Raw genomic sequence first — 16,692 nt, 5'->3', positions numbered from 1 at the left:
TTATCAGCTTAATGTACTGCCTGGGTAATGCCTACATGTTAGTCATTCCTGGGCCTTTCAGTTGTTGCACGGTTTGTTATGCTGTGCTTTGGTTTCAGCCTATCGCTGGGGTGCTGTGGAAGGGAGGAAGTAGGGCCTTGTGTTAAGGCTGCAGCATAGGACTCCAGAGAGGGGAACTCTGGGTTTCATACACTTTACCCCAGACACCTGTGTGACTGATGGAGCTGCTCCTGGAACAGTCAGACTCCATCCTAGTCCAGCATAGGGGGCATGTTTGGGGAGCCAGATGAATATCAATTGTGGGGTGGAGTTCCATTGTGCTACATTGCTCTTGTTGTGATGTATGGTTCCCCAGGCTGCTCTAACCCCTGCTGCTTTTATTCATGCCTGGATTCTGCATAGACCAGCTCCCAGCTCCAGAGGTGTAAACAGTTCCCTGTGGGGCACATCATCCCATCACAGTGCTGAGCACAGCTTGGACACAGGGGGAATCCAGTCCTACAGGTCTGTTTTCAGATTCGTTATTTAAAAATCCTAATAATGAAAACATGCAAACCTGGCAGAACTGAAAGGCCAATAGATCATCCCATTGCTCTTCCCAGCCCAGCAGACTCATTTGCTTTTCATTTGAATATGCAGCCATTAAGCTTCTTCCCAATACTGCTGCAGCTTGGGATATGAGCCAATCAACCACTGCTTTCGGGAGCAAGTTGCCATGGGCACCAAAATGCCATTGAACTTGCAGCCACTGCGGTGCTGTATAATATTATAGGAATTCCATTAGATTAGGAAGCATCCAATGACTATTATGGCTTTTCATTCTGTTTTCTCAGTATCAGGAGAGATCACTTTCCCCTGTTAAAATGTTCTTAACCAGTAGTGTCAGACTCCAAGGTAGAAAGACACCCTTATCTATAACAGAGGGGATGGACAAAGAACAAGATACACCAATATAAGATAATTACAAAAAGACCAAATCAAAGAAGACATCTTATCCAACCCTTATAACACTGAGAACTCCCATTTGTTCTTTCACTCACCCCCACTAGTGAACAGACCCATTTGATGCAGTATCAAATAACCACACTACAAAAGAGACATACATTGTCGTTGTTTTTCCAGCTCCATTGTGCCCCAGCAAGGAGGTGATGTTTTCTTCATAGAAGTTCAGGCTGAGGTTCTCAACTGCAGCTTTGGAGCCATAGGTCTTTGTTATTCCATGAAGAGAAACTCCCACGGTGAGGTTGGGGGGTTCAGGCTCGAGGTTAGGAGGAAGGGCACTTTTGACATCTAAAAAAAGAATCAGAAGAGATAACTGATGACTTTATATATGAGGCTATGGACCTTTTTATCGAGAAAAGGTATAGGGCTTTTTATAAAGAACAATAAAGAAAAGTATATTCTTGTCAGCTGAAAACTTGGGAACATTTCCTGGTATTTGCATTGTACTTTCCAATATTTCTCCCTCTAACTTCCTACAGCTTAAAACGTCCATTATAGTGTGCGGTGTTGTAGCCACATTTGGTCCTATCACCCCACACTGGAACCCAGACAATCCCTACTCGATGGAGACAGGGGCGGCTCTAGACATTTCGGCACCCCAAGCACGGCGGCATGCCGCGGGGGGCGCTCTGCCGGTCGCCGGTCCCGCGGCTCCGGTGGACCCTCCGCAGGCATGCTGCCGAAGGCCGCCTGCCTGCCGCCCTCCCGGCGACCGGCAGAGCACCCCCTGCGGCATGCCGCCCCAAGCACGTGCTTGGCATGCTGGGGCCTGGAGCCACCCCTGGATGGAGACCACATCTTAAAAGACATCTTTCCTGAACCTCCTCTTCTGGCCTTCAAACGACCCCCAGCCTCTCCAAACTCATCATCAGAAGCAAGCTCCCCACAGACCAGGACACAGCAACTCAAAGCGGCACCAGACCCTGCCAGAACAACAGATGCAAAACCTGCAGACACAGCTCCACTGCTACAATGATCAATACCCTCCCGCAACTCACCTTTCAAGGTCCATGGGTCCTACACATGCCTATCACAGTGTGTGGTGTACCTCATCCAGTGCACTAAATGCCCCAACACCAACAATGTGGGTGAAACCAGACAATCACTGCACTCTCCAATGAACTCTCACAGGAAAATGATAAAAGACAAAAGCACCCTGTCACCTGGGCTGAACATTTCTCACAAAATGATCACTCCATATCGGACCTCTCAGTCCTCATCCTCAAAGGAAACCTGCACAGCACCTTCAAAGGACAAGCCTGGGTGTCTACATTCGTAGCTTTGCTAGACACTAAAATCCACGGGCTGAACAGAGCCACTAGTGGATTTATGGCTTATTACAACAATCTATAATCCACGCACCCCCCCACCTCCCAGCAAGCTGCCTTTCCCTCACACCCTTTCCTTTCCTCCCTATGACTGGAGGGTTGCCAATGGGCCATTTCACCTTGAATGGTCCCTGGAAATGTGTGTTAACTACTTATGTTAAACAATCTGTTCCACCTTGTGTTTAACTGTGACACTCGGACTACAGTTCCCAGACCCAAAAAAGAGCTCTGTGAGGCTCGAAAGATTCTCTTTCTCACCACCAGAAGTTGTTCCAACAAAAGATATTACCTCACCCACCTTGCCTCTCTACAGCTTATAGCAACACATACCAGTACAAATGAATCCGGTCATAAGTGGCCCCCTGCCCATGCCTCCCATGCCACCTAACGCAAATAATGCTCAATAATTACACACCAGTCTGAGGAGGGAGGGTGTGTCGAGTGGGTAGGGCACTTAACCGGGAGACAAGACACCTGGGCTCTATTCACGGTTTGATGACCGACCTGGGCATGACCTTGCTCAAGACACTTCCACTTCCTGTGCCTCTGCTTCCCCCCACCCCCTTTGTTTTCTTGTCTGTTTGAAGGGTGAGCTCCTTAGGACAAGGCCTGTCTCTCATTCGGCCTCGCTGGGGGTGGGGGCGCAATCATGATTGGGGACTCTAGGCACTTCTTTGTAAAAATTAATTATTATCATTAGTAGTAATAATGATGCTAATTTAACTGTCTGCATTGTACTCTCATTATTTTAGCTGCTGCTATTCCTGTTCCTCTTTTAAAAAGCCATTATTTGAAATAATAAGCACCCTATGAACACGAGAAGCATTATATAAGCACGAAGTGTTTAACCCATCTTCACTAATCAATCAGTTTGTTCAACACCCCTGTCAGGAAGGTACAAAAGGGTTACAGTGTTAACCACATTTTACACACAAGGAAACTGAGGCTGTGTTTACACTAGCACTTCGGTTGGTAAAACTTTTCTCGGTCAGGGTGTGAAAAAAACACCCCCGGCCAACGTAAGTTTCACCGACAGGAGCACCGATGTGCACAGAGCTGTGTCGGTGGGAGACGCTTTCTCACCAATATAGCTACCGCTGCTCATTGGGGGTGGTTTAATTCAATTATACATTACATTAATGAAGCTCTCTCCCGTGGGCATAGAGCGGCTACATGGGAGGCTGCAGTGATACAGCTGTGCTGTTGTAAGGTCACTAGTGTAGACGCAGCCCTACAAAAAGGTGAAGTGACTTGCCCTAGGCCCCAGGGGGAGTAAGAGCGAGGACTAAAACTCAGCAGATCCTGGCTCTGAGCTCAGATGCTTCTGAAGAAGACAAACTAAAGGAGTTTATGTTACAAACTGATTAAAAGAAACAGATGTGGAATTATGTCCTGCCACCCTTAATCCCTTGCCTGACCTAACGCCTTAGGTCCTGATCCTGAAAACACTTGCTACAAAGCAGAGTGAGAAGAGTCCCAATAGTTTTCATACGATTTCTCAAGGCAGTAAGCACTATGGCTTGAGAGCAGTTGTGGGATTGGATCCATCACCCACTGAAGCCAAGGGAAGTGGTTTTTCGTTAGGTCTGTAGTTAACTAAATAATATTAGCTCAACTTTGCAGAATGTAAGGTATTCCCTAAAACAAGCATAGGGCATGCTAAAGATACCAAGCAACCCCTATTTCTGTATCTTAGGTAAACCTAGCAAGCTTTTAAATACATGCATCCCCTTTGCCAAAGGCAAACCTGCATTTTCATGCCCAAACTAGGTAACTGCACACTTCTAAGATTGCATGTGCCTGTGTGAAGTCTGCACATAGACATGGTAGAGCAGGTGTACTTAACAAGGTCATTCTGGTTCTAGAGAGGGAAAGGTTTCTGCAGGGGCGGCACTAGTTTTTTTGCCGCCCCAAGCATGGCAGTCAGGCAGCCTTCGGCGGCTTGCCTACGGGAGGTCTGCCGGTCCCACAGCTTTGGCGTACCCGCCGCTGAATTGCCACTGAATCCGCGGGACCGGCGGACCTCCCGCAGGCAAGCCACCGAAGGCATCCTGACTGCCGCCCCCCACGGCTTGATGCCCCAGGCATGTGCTTGGAGTGCTGGTGCCTGGAGCTGACTCTGGGTTTCAGAGATATCCCTTACATTTAAAAACTGGGCTACCAGTCTGCCAACCAGCACTATCTCTAGTACAGGAATGGACTTGTTAAGAGTGTCCTCTGGGCAAATATGGCCTACATACAACATGGCGCCCCCCTTTGTAAACTTAGCTTCATATAGCTCTTGCTTGGATTACCATCATTAACAATTCTAGGGTGCACGTACACATCTTATTGGTGAATGCAGCCTCTTTCCTTAGCAAGAGTTTGGTGAAGAGGAGACTGCATCTTTTCTCATTCCATAACGGTATGTAACCGTAGCGTTCGGCCCAGTAGGATGGGAGCAATGGGAAATACCACGGGGCAGCCATGCCATATTTTCCTGCAATTATAAACAAAAGACAAAAGAAGGAAAGAAACAAATTAAAGTATTTGCTCGTGGGCATCTTACAGAAAGTACTAGCTGCGACTGCACACTGACGAATAGCAAAGATAAAGTCTGAAGGAGTTTATTTTTGCCTTGATGCCCCCGTGTACTATTGGTAACTCCTATAGAGGATTTTTCCCTGATTGCATAGTAGGAAATATTGGGTAATATATTATCCTGAATAATTTCATAGTCAAATGGAAGGAGCCCTTTACTTTTCTGCCCAGGTCCACTGTAGGTGTCTGTGCACTGATAGACCATTTCACCAGCCAGGGAAGGAAAACAAACACCACACCCAAGTCCTTTAAAGCCCCTTGCCTCAGGGCATGAGTTATTGTGTGAAATGAAAGGAGACGTAGGGCACAAAATAAAACAACTCCACTGACAAATGCTGGCGACGTCCCCAAAGGCTTTTCCCTTGCTTCCATCAGCCAGGGGGAAAGAGTACGCAGCCTTCCCCAGCCCAGCTTCCTATATAGCCCACCTAGCCATGTGACTGGCAGGGACCCCCTAACCCTTTCTAGGCTGCTGAGTCACCCTGTCACAGTTTCATTACTCCTCTCAGATCCCCAGTCACACCTGGAACCCAGGGACACCCCCAAAGTTATTACTTTGTGTCGCACAAAATTAAAAAGCAAATCACACCTCCGTGATCCACAAGTGGAGGGTGCCTCCGAGTACAGATCTACCCACTCCAATGCACTCTGGAATCCGCCAGGGCTGATTTATAATTTTCCAGAGGGACTGTGTGGCAGTCGTTTGTAATACTTTGCATTCTTACCTGGGAAAACATTCCTAATGTACCAGCCCAGGATGAAATAGATGAAAGAGTCTATCAGAATTAGCCAGCACATCCAGCCAAAAGAAGTATTGTCGCCAGTCATTGGTGAGCTATACATATTGTCCCATTGCAGGCCTGAAGTCAAGATATAAAGAATATATTGTGAAATATGTTGATGAAGTATCACAGTCATGAAGGAGCAAAACTTAGTTTCATATGTGCCCTACATACCTATGCCCTGTTCCTCATAACGAGCAATGTACTGACTTGCATAACTGAATGCAGTTGGGGACAACAGGCTCTGAGGAACAAATTGGAAAACAAAATTACTGAAGAATTCACAAAAAACCCTTCATTGGGCCTGATCCAGTGGCCAGAGATGTGGATGCAAATCTTTCCCCTGACTTCAGTGAGCACTGGATCAAACACATCATTGACAAAATTTTCAGTGGTGATCTCAAAAATTGCCTCTATGATTTTGCACATGCAGTTGCTTCTTTGTGCAAAAACATGCATTTGTACACAAAAATCAGATAGTTAGATATCTTAAGCAAGCAGTATTCACAAATAGAGGATTTTGGCTGATACATTTTTTTGAAAAATTGCAACTTTGCAAGTTAATCAGGCAGTCAGAATTACTTGACGCACAAGGCAAAATTAATCCATTGAATTCTGTGGATTTATGTTTGCTTATGCAAGCAATGAAATTGGCTTTTGGAACCTAAACATCTATGATTCCAGAGAAATGTTTTTCTCCAGCAGGAGGTTTTTACTTATGAGACTAATGCCTTATACTTTATACAGTCCAGGCAATGAGAAAGGTACTCCTGAATGCCACAATGACACTAAGGCCCAGATCCTCAGAGGTATTTAGGCTCCCAATTTGAATTGAAATCAGTGGATGTTGGGAGCCTAAATGCATTTGAAGATTTGGGTGTAACTGCTTTACTTTGTAGGATCCGAATGGAGTGCAGGATCTGAGGTTTCCATTTCAGGACAGAGATGGGTTAGTCAGTGAGATGTTTTGCCCCTCCTGCTACGTCCTTTCATTCCATATCTCAGTTAAGAAAGGAACTGATATCTGATCATCCTGTTTTTTTCTCTTTTGGCGCAAGCATTACATTTTATAATTCTTGAGTTCTGTTTTTATTACTACGTCAAGGGGAATTGGAGGTTTGTGCAATTAAAGAATTAGCAGCACCAGGTGTAATGAAGTCAGCAACCTTCCCTTAAAGCTCTGCCAGAGCCCCTCATTTCTATCCATAACAGCCTTTCTATTCTAGCCGTGTAGCCATGGAGAAGTCTACTTTGTGTCACTTTCTTCAGTGGCTCGGTGATGTCCATAAACAGCGTGTAGAATGAAGCCACCTGGCTCACATTCATTTGCGACCCTCGGGTGCCCCAGAAGCAAATGTCTGCTCCCAAACACTTCTGCCCCTTTATTTTAATGAGAAAAAAAAACTTACCAGCAGACTCTTCACTGAGAAGCTCAAATGATTCTCAATTACCAGCAGCACAATGAAGGGAGAAAAGGTGAGGCTGTAGATAAGGCTGCCAACCAAGGCGGCAATGTTGGTGTTGTTGAAGAAGACACTGATGAGGTAGCACATGGCTATGATGGAGAGGCTGTAGTCCATGAGGTACAGGAACAGGATCACCACATTGATTTTGGGCAGGATGTTGCCAGCTTTCAGTATAATGATGAGAAACGTGACTGTGATTAGAAGGAAGGTGGCGCTTTCAATGAACCAGGCAATGAAATGGCTGCTGGAGTTAACACCCATCATCTTCATGTACTATGGAAAGGAAGGCAGAAAACGGACAGCTGTTTATTACGAGATATTTCTGATTATATACTTGGCACTGAAATACTTCAACATTCTCTTCTCACACTCCGGATAGTGCATGGAATTAGAGCATGTCTGCTCTGATTTTGGCATAGGCTCTACTTATAAACCAGGGCAGCCTAGCAAATTTGCATCTTCAGACCATCCTGTGTTTGCAGAACAGTCCAGTACAAGAGTGCCATGTCCCGGAAGGTGTATATGGCCCCCAAAATTGAACGCAAATACTAACATTTGCCTCTAGTATAACCGTATTTGTTGCTTTTCTAAAACATTTTGGGTATATTTTAAAAGACCAGTGAGTGGTTTCACTGCAAAGACACTTTTAAAATCTCAACCAATGATCTCATTGTAAAAGAAAAAGTCAATTTCTCCATTTCCCACTTACCTAACACTAGAAATCCCGAGCCTCCTGGTATAAATAGACACAGCTGCAACAAAGGCTCATTTACATAAGCTGTGAATCTGGCCCTCTCGGCTTTGGGAGCCTAAGAATATTATGTGCTGCAAGAGAAACCACATTCACAGCTCTCTTCTAGAACTGATGCGATTGGTTACATTTCTAATGTAGCCTGCTACTACTTTGGTTCCTGTGGAAAATAGCATGAGAAAAAGCTGCGATCAATTAGATTAATCAATTAATTGGTTTGGGGTTGTTTTTTTAAAAAAAGCTCATTAAATTTCCTTCAATGTTTGTAAGTATCCATTAGTTTAAGACATTTTTTGGTGATCCAGCAGCTGTTTTCATGGGAATGGTAACAGGAACAGATCTGTCTGAGTTCTTGTTGATTACTGAGGGTGAGGCTTGCAAAAGCCCTTTTGCTCTCAAGGCTGTCGTACATGTTCACTTTGAAAATGCAATTAAATTATGGTAGGGAAAAGAGCGTCGCTTTGCTTTCAGTGCATTATTTTCCCTCTGGTAGGGGTAATGAGCGAAGAGCTCCCTTTCGCTAGAGATGAGGTAAAATACGACGCCCGGGGCGTTCTACTGTCTGGGGGCCTGCCCCAGTTTCAGCCTCTCTTTTAGATACCCGGGGAACATTGTGTCTGCTGAGTTTGCCAAACCCTCCTCATCACATGGGCTATGGGTCCAATCAGGGACACAAGAGACAAGCCATGAGATTTATATGACTAGATTGCCCGGAGCGACTTTTCCTGAAAAATCAAGATGACAAAAGCTTTGCAAGACAGTTTACAGAAACAGAGCAGCTCCAGCAAACCATTGCAGCAAGTTCAGAAACACAGGTGAAACCTGAACCCCGGCTGTGTGTCAGTTGGTTTTAGGTTGGAGTTGAACATTTCACATCGCTGTCCCCCATCCCTCACTGCATAAAACCACTAATAACACATCGACAACTTGCCATCCCCACCCACCCAAATGGAAACACACAGCAGAAGAGTCGGTTTATTTGCCGAAACGCTAGTCAGCCCCCAGCTCTCATTTTAACAAAGTAAGTAAGTGATTTCCCTTCAACTATGATTAATTCATGTCATTGAGTCCATACATTTACATGTTTAGCATGTGCATTTTATACAGTGACAACAGGGCTTTTAACACTTGTGCCGCTCCAGTCAATGTCACATCATCTATCTGCTACATTCTTGATAGAAAATCTAGTCATAATTTCATTAATGTACCTCATAAAGCCTTAGATCTTTCTCTTGAACAAGCTTTTTCACAAAAGCAGCTATAAACAGCGACCAGGCAGCCATCAGAGCAAATGGAAGAGAGTAGGTCACACTGCTTAAGAACCTGTAAAAGGCAAATGCAGGATTTAGCTGAACAGAAAATGTGCTAGATTAGGGATTTCTGCTGAATATACTTTTCAAACTAATACTCTTTGCAGAGGAAAACCATGCTCATGTTTTTAAATGTAGAGTATAATTAATATTAGAAAAAGGGTATTTTGCACTTACATAGGATCTTCCAGCCAAGAACCTCCAAACAGTTTAAAAATATTAATGAATTAACCCTTTTTACCCTGCTGTCATGTAAGTATTATTAGTCAGATTTTACAGCTGGGGAAACTGACGCACAGAGAGATTAAGGCCAATATTTTCAAAACTGTATGTCTAAAGTTAGTCATCTAAATCCAAAGTGCTGGGAATTCATGACTCCGAATGAAGTTAGTCAATACAGTCAGCAGATGGTTACCATTTCTGAAAATCAGGCTGCTTATTTCCCTGTCTACTTATGGATTCAGCTGCCTAACCAGACATCCACATTTGAAAATTGTGGCCTGAGTGTCTTGCCCAGTGTCAGACTGTGAGAGAACCGGCATTAGTATCCATGTTTCATGACCCCCATCCATATGCTTTAGCCAGCAGACTTTCCTTCCAGTCAAAAGGAAGTAGTAGTGGTAGTAAATTGAACCTACTGTATTTGAAAACAAGATTATTAACAGATTGTTTTTCTACAGTAGATTAACTTTAATGAACATATAGCATGTTCCCTTTCTGATGAAAAAAGCCAATACTATTTCTGCAAGAAGTCTCAAATGAAACTATTTCAAACAAAATAAAAAATTCATTTTGTTCTGAATTGTTTTAGTTGAAAACTCAAAGATGTCATAAAAATCAACCCATTTTTATGAAATGTTTTGATTTCGATAAAACTGTGTTTTTCAACTAAAAAGAACGTCAACCAGGTCTCCAAATTTCAGCAGTTTCCAAATGTTACGGTACAATGACATATGAGATTGCCACAACTTTGCCTGTAAAATGGTAACTGAGTGGTAGCAGTTGATGAATGTTGACTTTATAACAGCTTCTATTGCAGCGTCATTTCACAGCTCCTGAGTATTTTAATAATTGAATGAAATGGCATCTCCTGAACTTTCCAGGTGGGGGAAAGAGAATTGTGAAGGTGAGTTGTTTTCTTGGCAGCAAGATTGCGAGAAAAGCAGCATACAACTCAATACTAAGTGCTCCAGGAAATAGTTCATCAGAGTACATAATGATTTAACAATAAAAATCCATATTTTTGCTGTAAATAATTGACATTTTGTCTGAGCTATTCCTGACCATTTCACAGTCACAATAAGGTGGCAGACCATTTGCATGTGAATTATCTTATTGTAACCTACATTTAGAATACAACTCTCTCTCTGATCAACATATAAGGTTAACAAATGTCCTACAGGTTGCAGCTTGTTTTTTAGCTCAGGTGGTACAAACTCGGGTTTTTAGTATGAAATGTTCTGCATTAAGAACGGCCATACTCGGTCAGACCAACGGTCCATCTAGCCCAGTATCCTGTCTTCTGACAGTGGCCAATTCCAAGTGCGCCAGAGGGAATGAACAGAACAGGTAATCATCAAGTGATCCATCATCCCCGGTCACCCATTCCCAGCTTCTGACAAACGGAGGCTAGGGACACCACCCCTGCCTAACTCCATTCAATCCTTTCGGTTGGCCTGAGTGGAGTCAGTTATACTGTCCTCTGTAGAATGATAGTCCAAGCCAACATCCCGCACTGAACATCCCTCACTGCTTTAAAATACAATGAAAATGGCTTTTCACACATGCTTTTACCCAGCTTGGCTGCTGCCTCTGGTCCCTGCAATAATTTCTGAGACCTCACAATCCCAGGATTCCATTTCTTATCATAACTGTCACACCCAGGGGCCAGATCCTCAGCTGGTATAAAATGGTTTGGCTGTATTGAAGTCAGCTGAGTTATGCTGATATACACCAGCTGAGATCTGGCTCAAGGTGATCAGAATCCAAAACTCCTTACTCCTGTGCCAGTCTGTTTACCAAGACTCATTCTGGTTCATACACCATTCATACTGCACCACTTAGTGTAACAGGCAGTTAACCCTGACAGCTCAGTGCACTGGAATCTCATCTGTCTTTCCCCATCATTGCTGAGAGGAGAGTTACAACCTCATCTCCTCTATAGCTCTTGCGGCACCTGGGAGAGAGGCATATATAGCAGAACTGCACACTGTGAACTATGTCTAAACTGGAATTGCTGGAACAAATAACAAATACTGAAACTTGAAGTAATATTAAGTAACTTAAATCTCATATTTAGGCTGTGACATTCTGTACCTCGGGGGAACCCCCAGAATGCCCATGTTCATCCTTGTAAAATGATTGTGTGGTATCCAATGCAAAATTTCTCATGTCGGGTGTCTTCAGAAGGCTCATGATTCACTGACCATTGTTGTTATGGTAATGTTATAGTAATCGTTGTTATAATAATGTTATAGGTTGTAATTTCATGTATATAGTTATGAGGTTGAAAATGTGTCCTCATGAATTAAAGCAAGCACAGGCAAAAACTCTCCAGAAGCAGAAGGGCAGTTCACACCTCATCAGGGCATATATGAGACAAACTCAGCCCAGCCTCACAGGAACAAAGGACATTGGGCTAGGCAACAATGAAGGATTTGCTGGACTCTCGAGTGAGTCCGTTTTGGACTGTGATGAAGTAATGCTCACCTGACTCGGGGCGGGGGGAGGAGGGGGCAAAGCCAAGAGGGAAGAAAGGACATGATAAAAGGGAGAGACATTTGCCATGCTCTTCCTCTCTCTTCCACCTCCATCTACAGACTTCACCACCAAGCGACTGAAGGGCAACCAGCCACCCTGTGGTGAGAAGCATCTAAGTTTGTAAGGACACTGAAAGTATTAAGATCGGCTTAGAATGCGTTTTGCCTTTATTTCATTTGACCAAATCTGACTTGTTATGCTTTGACTAATAATCACTTAAAATTTATCTTTGTAGTTAATAAATCCGTTTGTTTATTCTGCCTGAAGCAGTGTGTTTGATTTGAAGCGTGTCAGAGACTCCCCATGGGATAACAAGCCTAGTACATATCAATTTCTTTGTTAAATTGATGAACTCATATAAGCTTGCAGTGTCCAGCGGGCATAACTGGACACTGCAAGATGGAGGTTCCTAGGGTTGTGTCTGGGACTGAAGATACTGGCTAGTGTCATTTGGTTGCACAATCCAAAGAACAGTTTACATGCCAGCGGCTGTGCGTGAAGAGCCCAGGAGTGGGGGTTCTCAGAGCAGAGCAGGGTAAGGCTGGCTCCCTGAGTCAAGGATTGGAGTGATCTAGCAGATCACTGGTCTGGATAACACCAGGGGGAACGTCACAGTGAAAGGAGGGTTACAACCTCATCTCCTCTATAGCTCTTGCAGCACCTGGGAAGGAGGCATATATAGCAGAACTGCACACTCTGAACTGTGTCTAAACTGGAATTGCTGGAACAAATAATAAATACTGCAACTTGAAGTAATATCAAGTAACTTAAAGCTCATATTTAGGCTCATAAATTTAGGGACTTTTTTTTTCTCAGTAGATGAGTTTCCCAGCTCTAACCTACTATCTGTTGCATCACATCGGGGTCACCATTTGTTGCATCACAGGAGCAGGAACGAAGTCTAACAGTCAAGTGTGGTCACAAGCTGAGAGAGACAGCGTGTGTGTATACATCTCTGTTTATTCATTTCCCAGCATGCTCTTATATACAATATGGTAGACAATCAATTACTAATTGATTAATCAAATCAACACAGCTGCAGCTATAATCATCCTACACACACACACCTACCTGTATCCTATTTATTTACAATGAACTGGCAAGAATGGCCCACAAGCCACACACACACACAATAATCAGCTCAGCTCAGCACATTCTAATCCTCCATCTCCCCCCATCTCAAAATAAGAAAAAAAGAAAGAAAAGAGGATAAAAAAAAAAAAAAACATTCAAAACAACTTACTACAAACAACACAACACCACAATCTATCTCTTCTTCTTCAAGAAGTAAATAAAATAATATAATAAATATTATGAATGAATAAATAATAGGTAAAGGTCAGCTGTAACAAACAACACTGAGATGATGATCTCTGCCACACAAACAAATAAGATCACAATACACAACCAATAAAAAAAATGTATAGTATATCCACTCCAGCAGGCAGGCAGCAGGCTACATAATCAAAAAATAAATAATAAAAAATTTATAATTTTTACACACCTGTCCTGTTCTCCTCCACATTCCTTTCTCTTTTCCTTTTCTCCACACAAAAAAAAAGGAGAGGAAAAAAAAAAGAAAAGAAAAAGAAAAAACAAAAACAACTCATAACAGCATAACACTATAACAATAAAAATAAAAATTTTATAAAGTTTTTAAAATTTTATAGAGTTTGTTTTTTTAGAACATAGAACAGTATAACAAAACAGTGAAAACAGCCTTAGACAACTTAGCAAAAATAGAAAATAGTTCAAGTTCAAATTCAGTTCAACAAACTCATACTCAAAATTCAATCAAAAACAACAACAAACACAAAAAAACAAACAAAATTCTCTCTGCAACAAATTCTCTGGTTGTTTCAATGCTGTTTGTTAGTGCCATAGAGATCATCCATCAATTCAGATGTCAGGCGATCAAACTGACACAACAACACACATCACAACACAACAACAACAAACAACACACAAACAACAACACACAAAAACAAACAACAAAACACAGCACAAAACAAAAAAACACAACACATAAACAAAACACAGCCAGCAAACAAAAAAATTTTCTCAAGCATTCAAAACAATTCAAACAAAAAACTCATTCTCAAAGGGGAAAAAGCTAAAAGTCCTGGCCTCTCCAATACTCCTTTCCCCGTCTCGGCGTCTGGGCTCCCTCCAAGCCTGCTCCTATCTGCTCCTCTCCAAGGCTCCACCCAGCCGGACCCGGCCCCCACCGGACGGCATCCCCACTTGACCACCGCGGGCACCATCACAGTGGCCACACATCGCAACACACACATAACCATAACCCCTGCCAAGTCAACAAACCATTTGATGATTTAATATTTGCGCACCATAATTGGGCTGCCGACTGTAACGCTGACATGTTTAATCGCTGGGCACCCGGCATCTGCATGCTTTATGGGGGCACTTGGCTGTTTTTAGAGCTTTAAGCAACCAAGACAGCACACAGAGTCAGCAGAGCTTAACAGCCCGGCTTCCAAGGCCACTACATCTACCTGCAAATCCCCCTCATGTCTCTGTCTCTTTTAGAGAGCCAAGGAGAAGAGCACGTTGAGCAATATCATAACTTTTGTTTTTTGCAAGCTTTCAGCTTGCTCAGCATTCTTCTTACTCAGTTGCTTGTACAGCTTTCTTAATTTCACACAGCAGCAGAAGCTTGTTTACAGCATGTTTTTTCTTTTGCTTTAGGTTCCTAACTTTGAACCTTTTTTTCTTTTTAACTTTGCTTTTTTTCTCTTTTTTAAGGCTCTGACCTCTTTTCTCTTTGCTTAGCTGCTCTTGAACCTCCTCCTTACGCTTTAGGACTGCTTGTCTGCCTCTCTTTGCTAGTACTGTTTCTGCCCAGCCTTGCTCTCACTGTTTCGGGATGTTGCTGTGCTCCGCAAAAAGTAGTTAGACTTGAACCCTCCAGTGAGCTTCCCTCAGCTCCCACTTTCTATCTTATTCCTTTTTTTATTTCTTCTTCTTTGTTTCCTCCTTTCCTGCCTGGCTCTCTCCTTAGCTCTGTCTCCTGCCTGCCTTGCTGCTTCTAAGCTTGACTCCTGCTCTCTCTCCAAACTGTATGCAACTCTATCTCAAGCCCAAAATCTCTAAGCTGGAAGCTTTTATTTCTTTTCTCTTTTCTCCAGGTTGGCTCTCATCACTGCCTGCTGGCTTTCAAGTTGGGGACTGGCTCAACTCCCTTCTTTTCACCTTGCTGTCACATCTGCTTCACTTTTTTTTCCTTTTTTCATCCAGCCGCTTCTTTGTCCCTTTTTTCACTTCAATCAGTTTGTCCTGTTTTAATTCTTTCACACTCAAAATCTACCTTTCTTTTCTTTTTCTTTCTTCACTTTAGCTTTTCAATTGTTTCTGTCTTGCTGCACTTCCTTCCTCTTTGGTCCTTTTTCACTTTCCTGTTGCCTTTTTGTTTTTTTCAGCTGCCTTCAAGCTGGCTTGGCTTTTTCCTTGAAGTTCACTCAGTCTGGCTTTTCAACTAAGAAGATTCTTCCTTCCTCTCTTCTTTTTTTTCTTTGCTTGCAGAACCTTCTCAGTTTCTTTGCCTTGCCTGCTTTGCCTGCAGCTATCTTCTACCTCATTCTTCAATCTCTCAGATTTGCCTCCTCATTCTTCCTTCTACTCATCTCAGTCTGGGCTCTCACCATGGTGGGCGGAGAACGATCAGAGGAACTTTTCTCCCTCACACCCCACCCCAAGTCACTCCCCTCCTCCTTTTTTTCCCAACAGGAAACCCCCCACTTTCCCCAGAGGTCTCCTCCTGCTCCCGTTCTTCCCTGTGTTTTTCTCTCTTCCCTTGCCGTCTGTGCCTCCTCTCAGGTGCCCTTAGCTGCCGTCGCTCCCCCTCAGATCTGCTCAGCCGCCTGCTTTAGGTGCTCACAACCTTTCAGAGGCCCCTCAGCTTTGTGTTTTTTTTGTTTTTTTTTTTTTTTTTTTTTTTTTTTTTTTTTTTTTTTTTTTAAAAATTTTTTTTTTTTTTTTTTTTTTTTCAAATGCATTTTATTTTGTTCACTTTTTTTTCCTTACAAACAGAAAATATTGCTCACTATAATGCCTCATGACGTCACAAACACTTGCTCAACATGGCTCACTTCAATTTCTCCACCTCCACACACACATTTTTTTTTTTTTCTTCTTCTCCTTTCTCACACATTTTTTTTTCATTTCCCTTCTGCTGTCCCTCTGCTTCCTTGCAACCCCCCTCTCTCTGCAGGAGCTCTCTGCCAACTGCCCCAAAGTGCCAGCCCAAACCGCAGGCACTGAAGGCAGCGTGAGCGAGCTTTGCAGCACTCCAGGCTGGAGCTTTTTGAAAAGCCATTTGAAGAGCGTTGTTTTTTGTTGCAGGTTTGTTTTGGGCCGCCACGGAAGCCCCTGAAGACTCTGCTGCCCGGCGCGCCCCAGCGCCCGCCATCAGCCCTGGCGCAGGAACGAGGCACGCAGGCGCCAGCACAGCTCCAGAGGTGGGGCTCAGGGGCCTGCTGCCTTTCCCCCTGCCTGGCGCCTGCCTTCCCTCACAGCGGAGCGTCTCTTTCTCCGAGCTGCTCTCCTCTCCTGCAGCGGGGGATCTCCGCGCTTTTGTTTTTTTTTTTTTTTTTTTTTTCTTCTTTCTTCATGCTTCAATACTCATCCACACAGCCCACCCATTGCTTGCATCACATAAATCATAGAAGCAGCACATCATCTCCCATGGTGTGTCAC

The 16,692-nt window shown here is 43.5% G+C and overlaps 1 protein-coding gene across 2 annotated transcripts in view; it reads right to left on the bottom strand.

The window, feature by feature from the left end:
* Positions 1 to 16,692, bottom strand: part of ABCA12 (ATP binding cassette subfamily A member 12) — a 134,790-nt gene that overhangs the window by 49,213 nt on the left and 68,885 nt on the right. For both annotated transcript variants that reach the window (XM_039495525.1, XM_039495526.1), the window contains 6 exons: positions 9,118 to 9,232; positions 7,102 to 7,431; positions 5,867 to 5,936; positions 5,636 to 5,770; positions 4,654 to 4,809; positions 1,104 to 1,290 (listed from right to left, as the gene is read on the bottom strand). In XM_039495525.1, the coding sequence (XP_039351459.1) occupies positions 1,104 to 1,290; positions 4,654 to 4,809; positions 5,636 to 5,770; positions 5,867 to 5,936; positions 7,102 to 7,431; positions 9,118 to 9,232 (993 nt within the window). The remainder of the gene's footprint in view (positions 1 to 1,103; positions 1,291 to 4,653; positions 4,810 to 5,635; positions 5,771 to 5,866; positions 5,937 to 7,101; positions 7,432 to 9,117; positions 9,233 to 16,692) is intronic.

The sequence above is a fragment of the Mauremys reevesii genome, linkage group 11 (assembly GCF_016161935.1).
Source record: "Mauremys reevesii isolate NIE-2019 linkage group 11, ASM1616193v1, whole genome shotgun sequence".
NCBI lineage: Eukaryota > Metazoa > Chordata > Testudines > Geoemydidae > Mauremys > Mauremys reevesii.
This window is presented reverse-complemented; position numbering and strand designations above follow the sequence as displayed.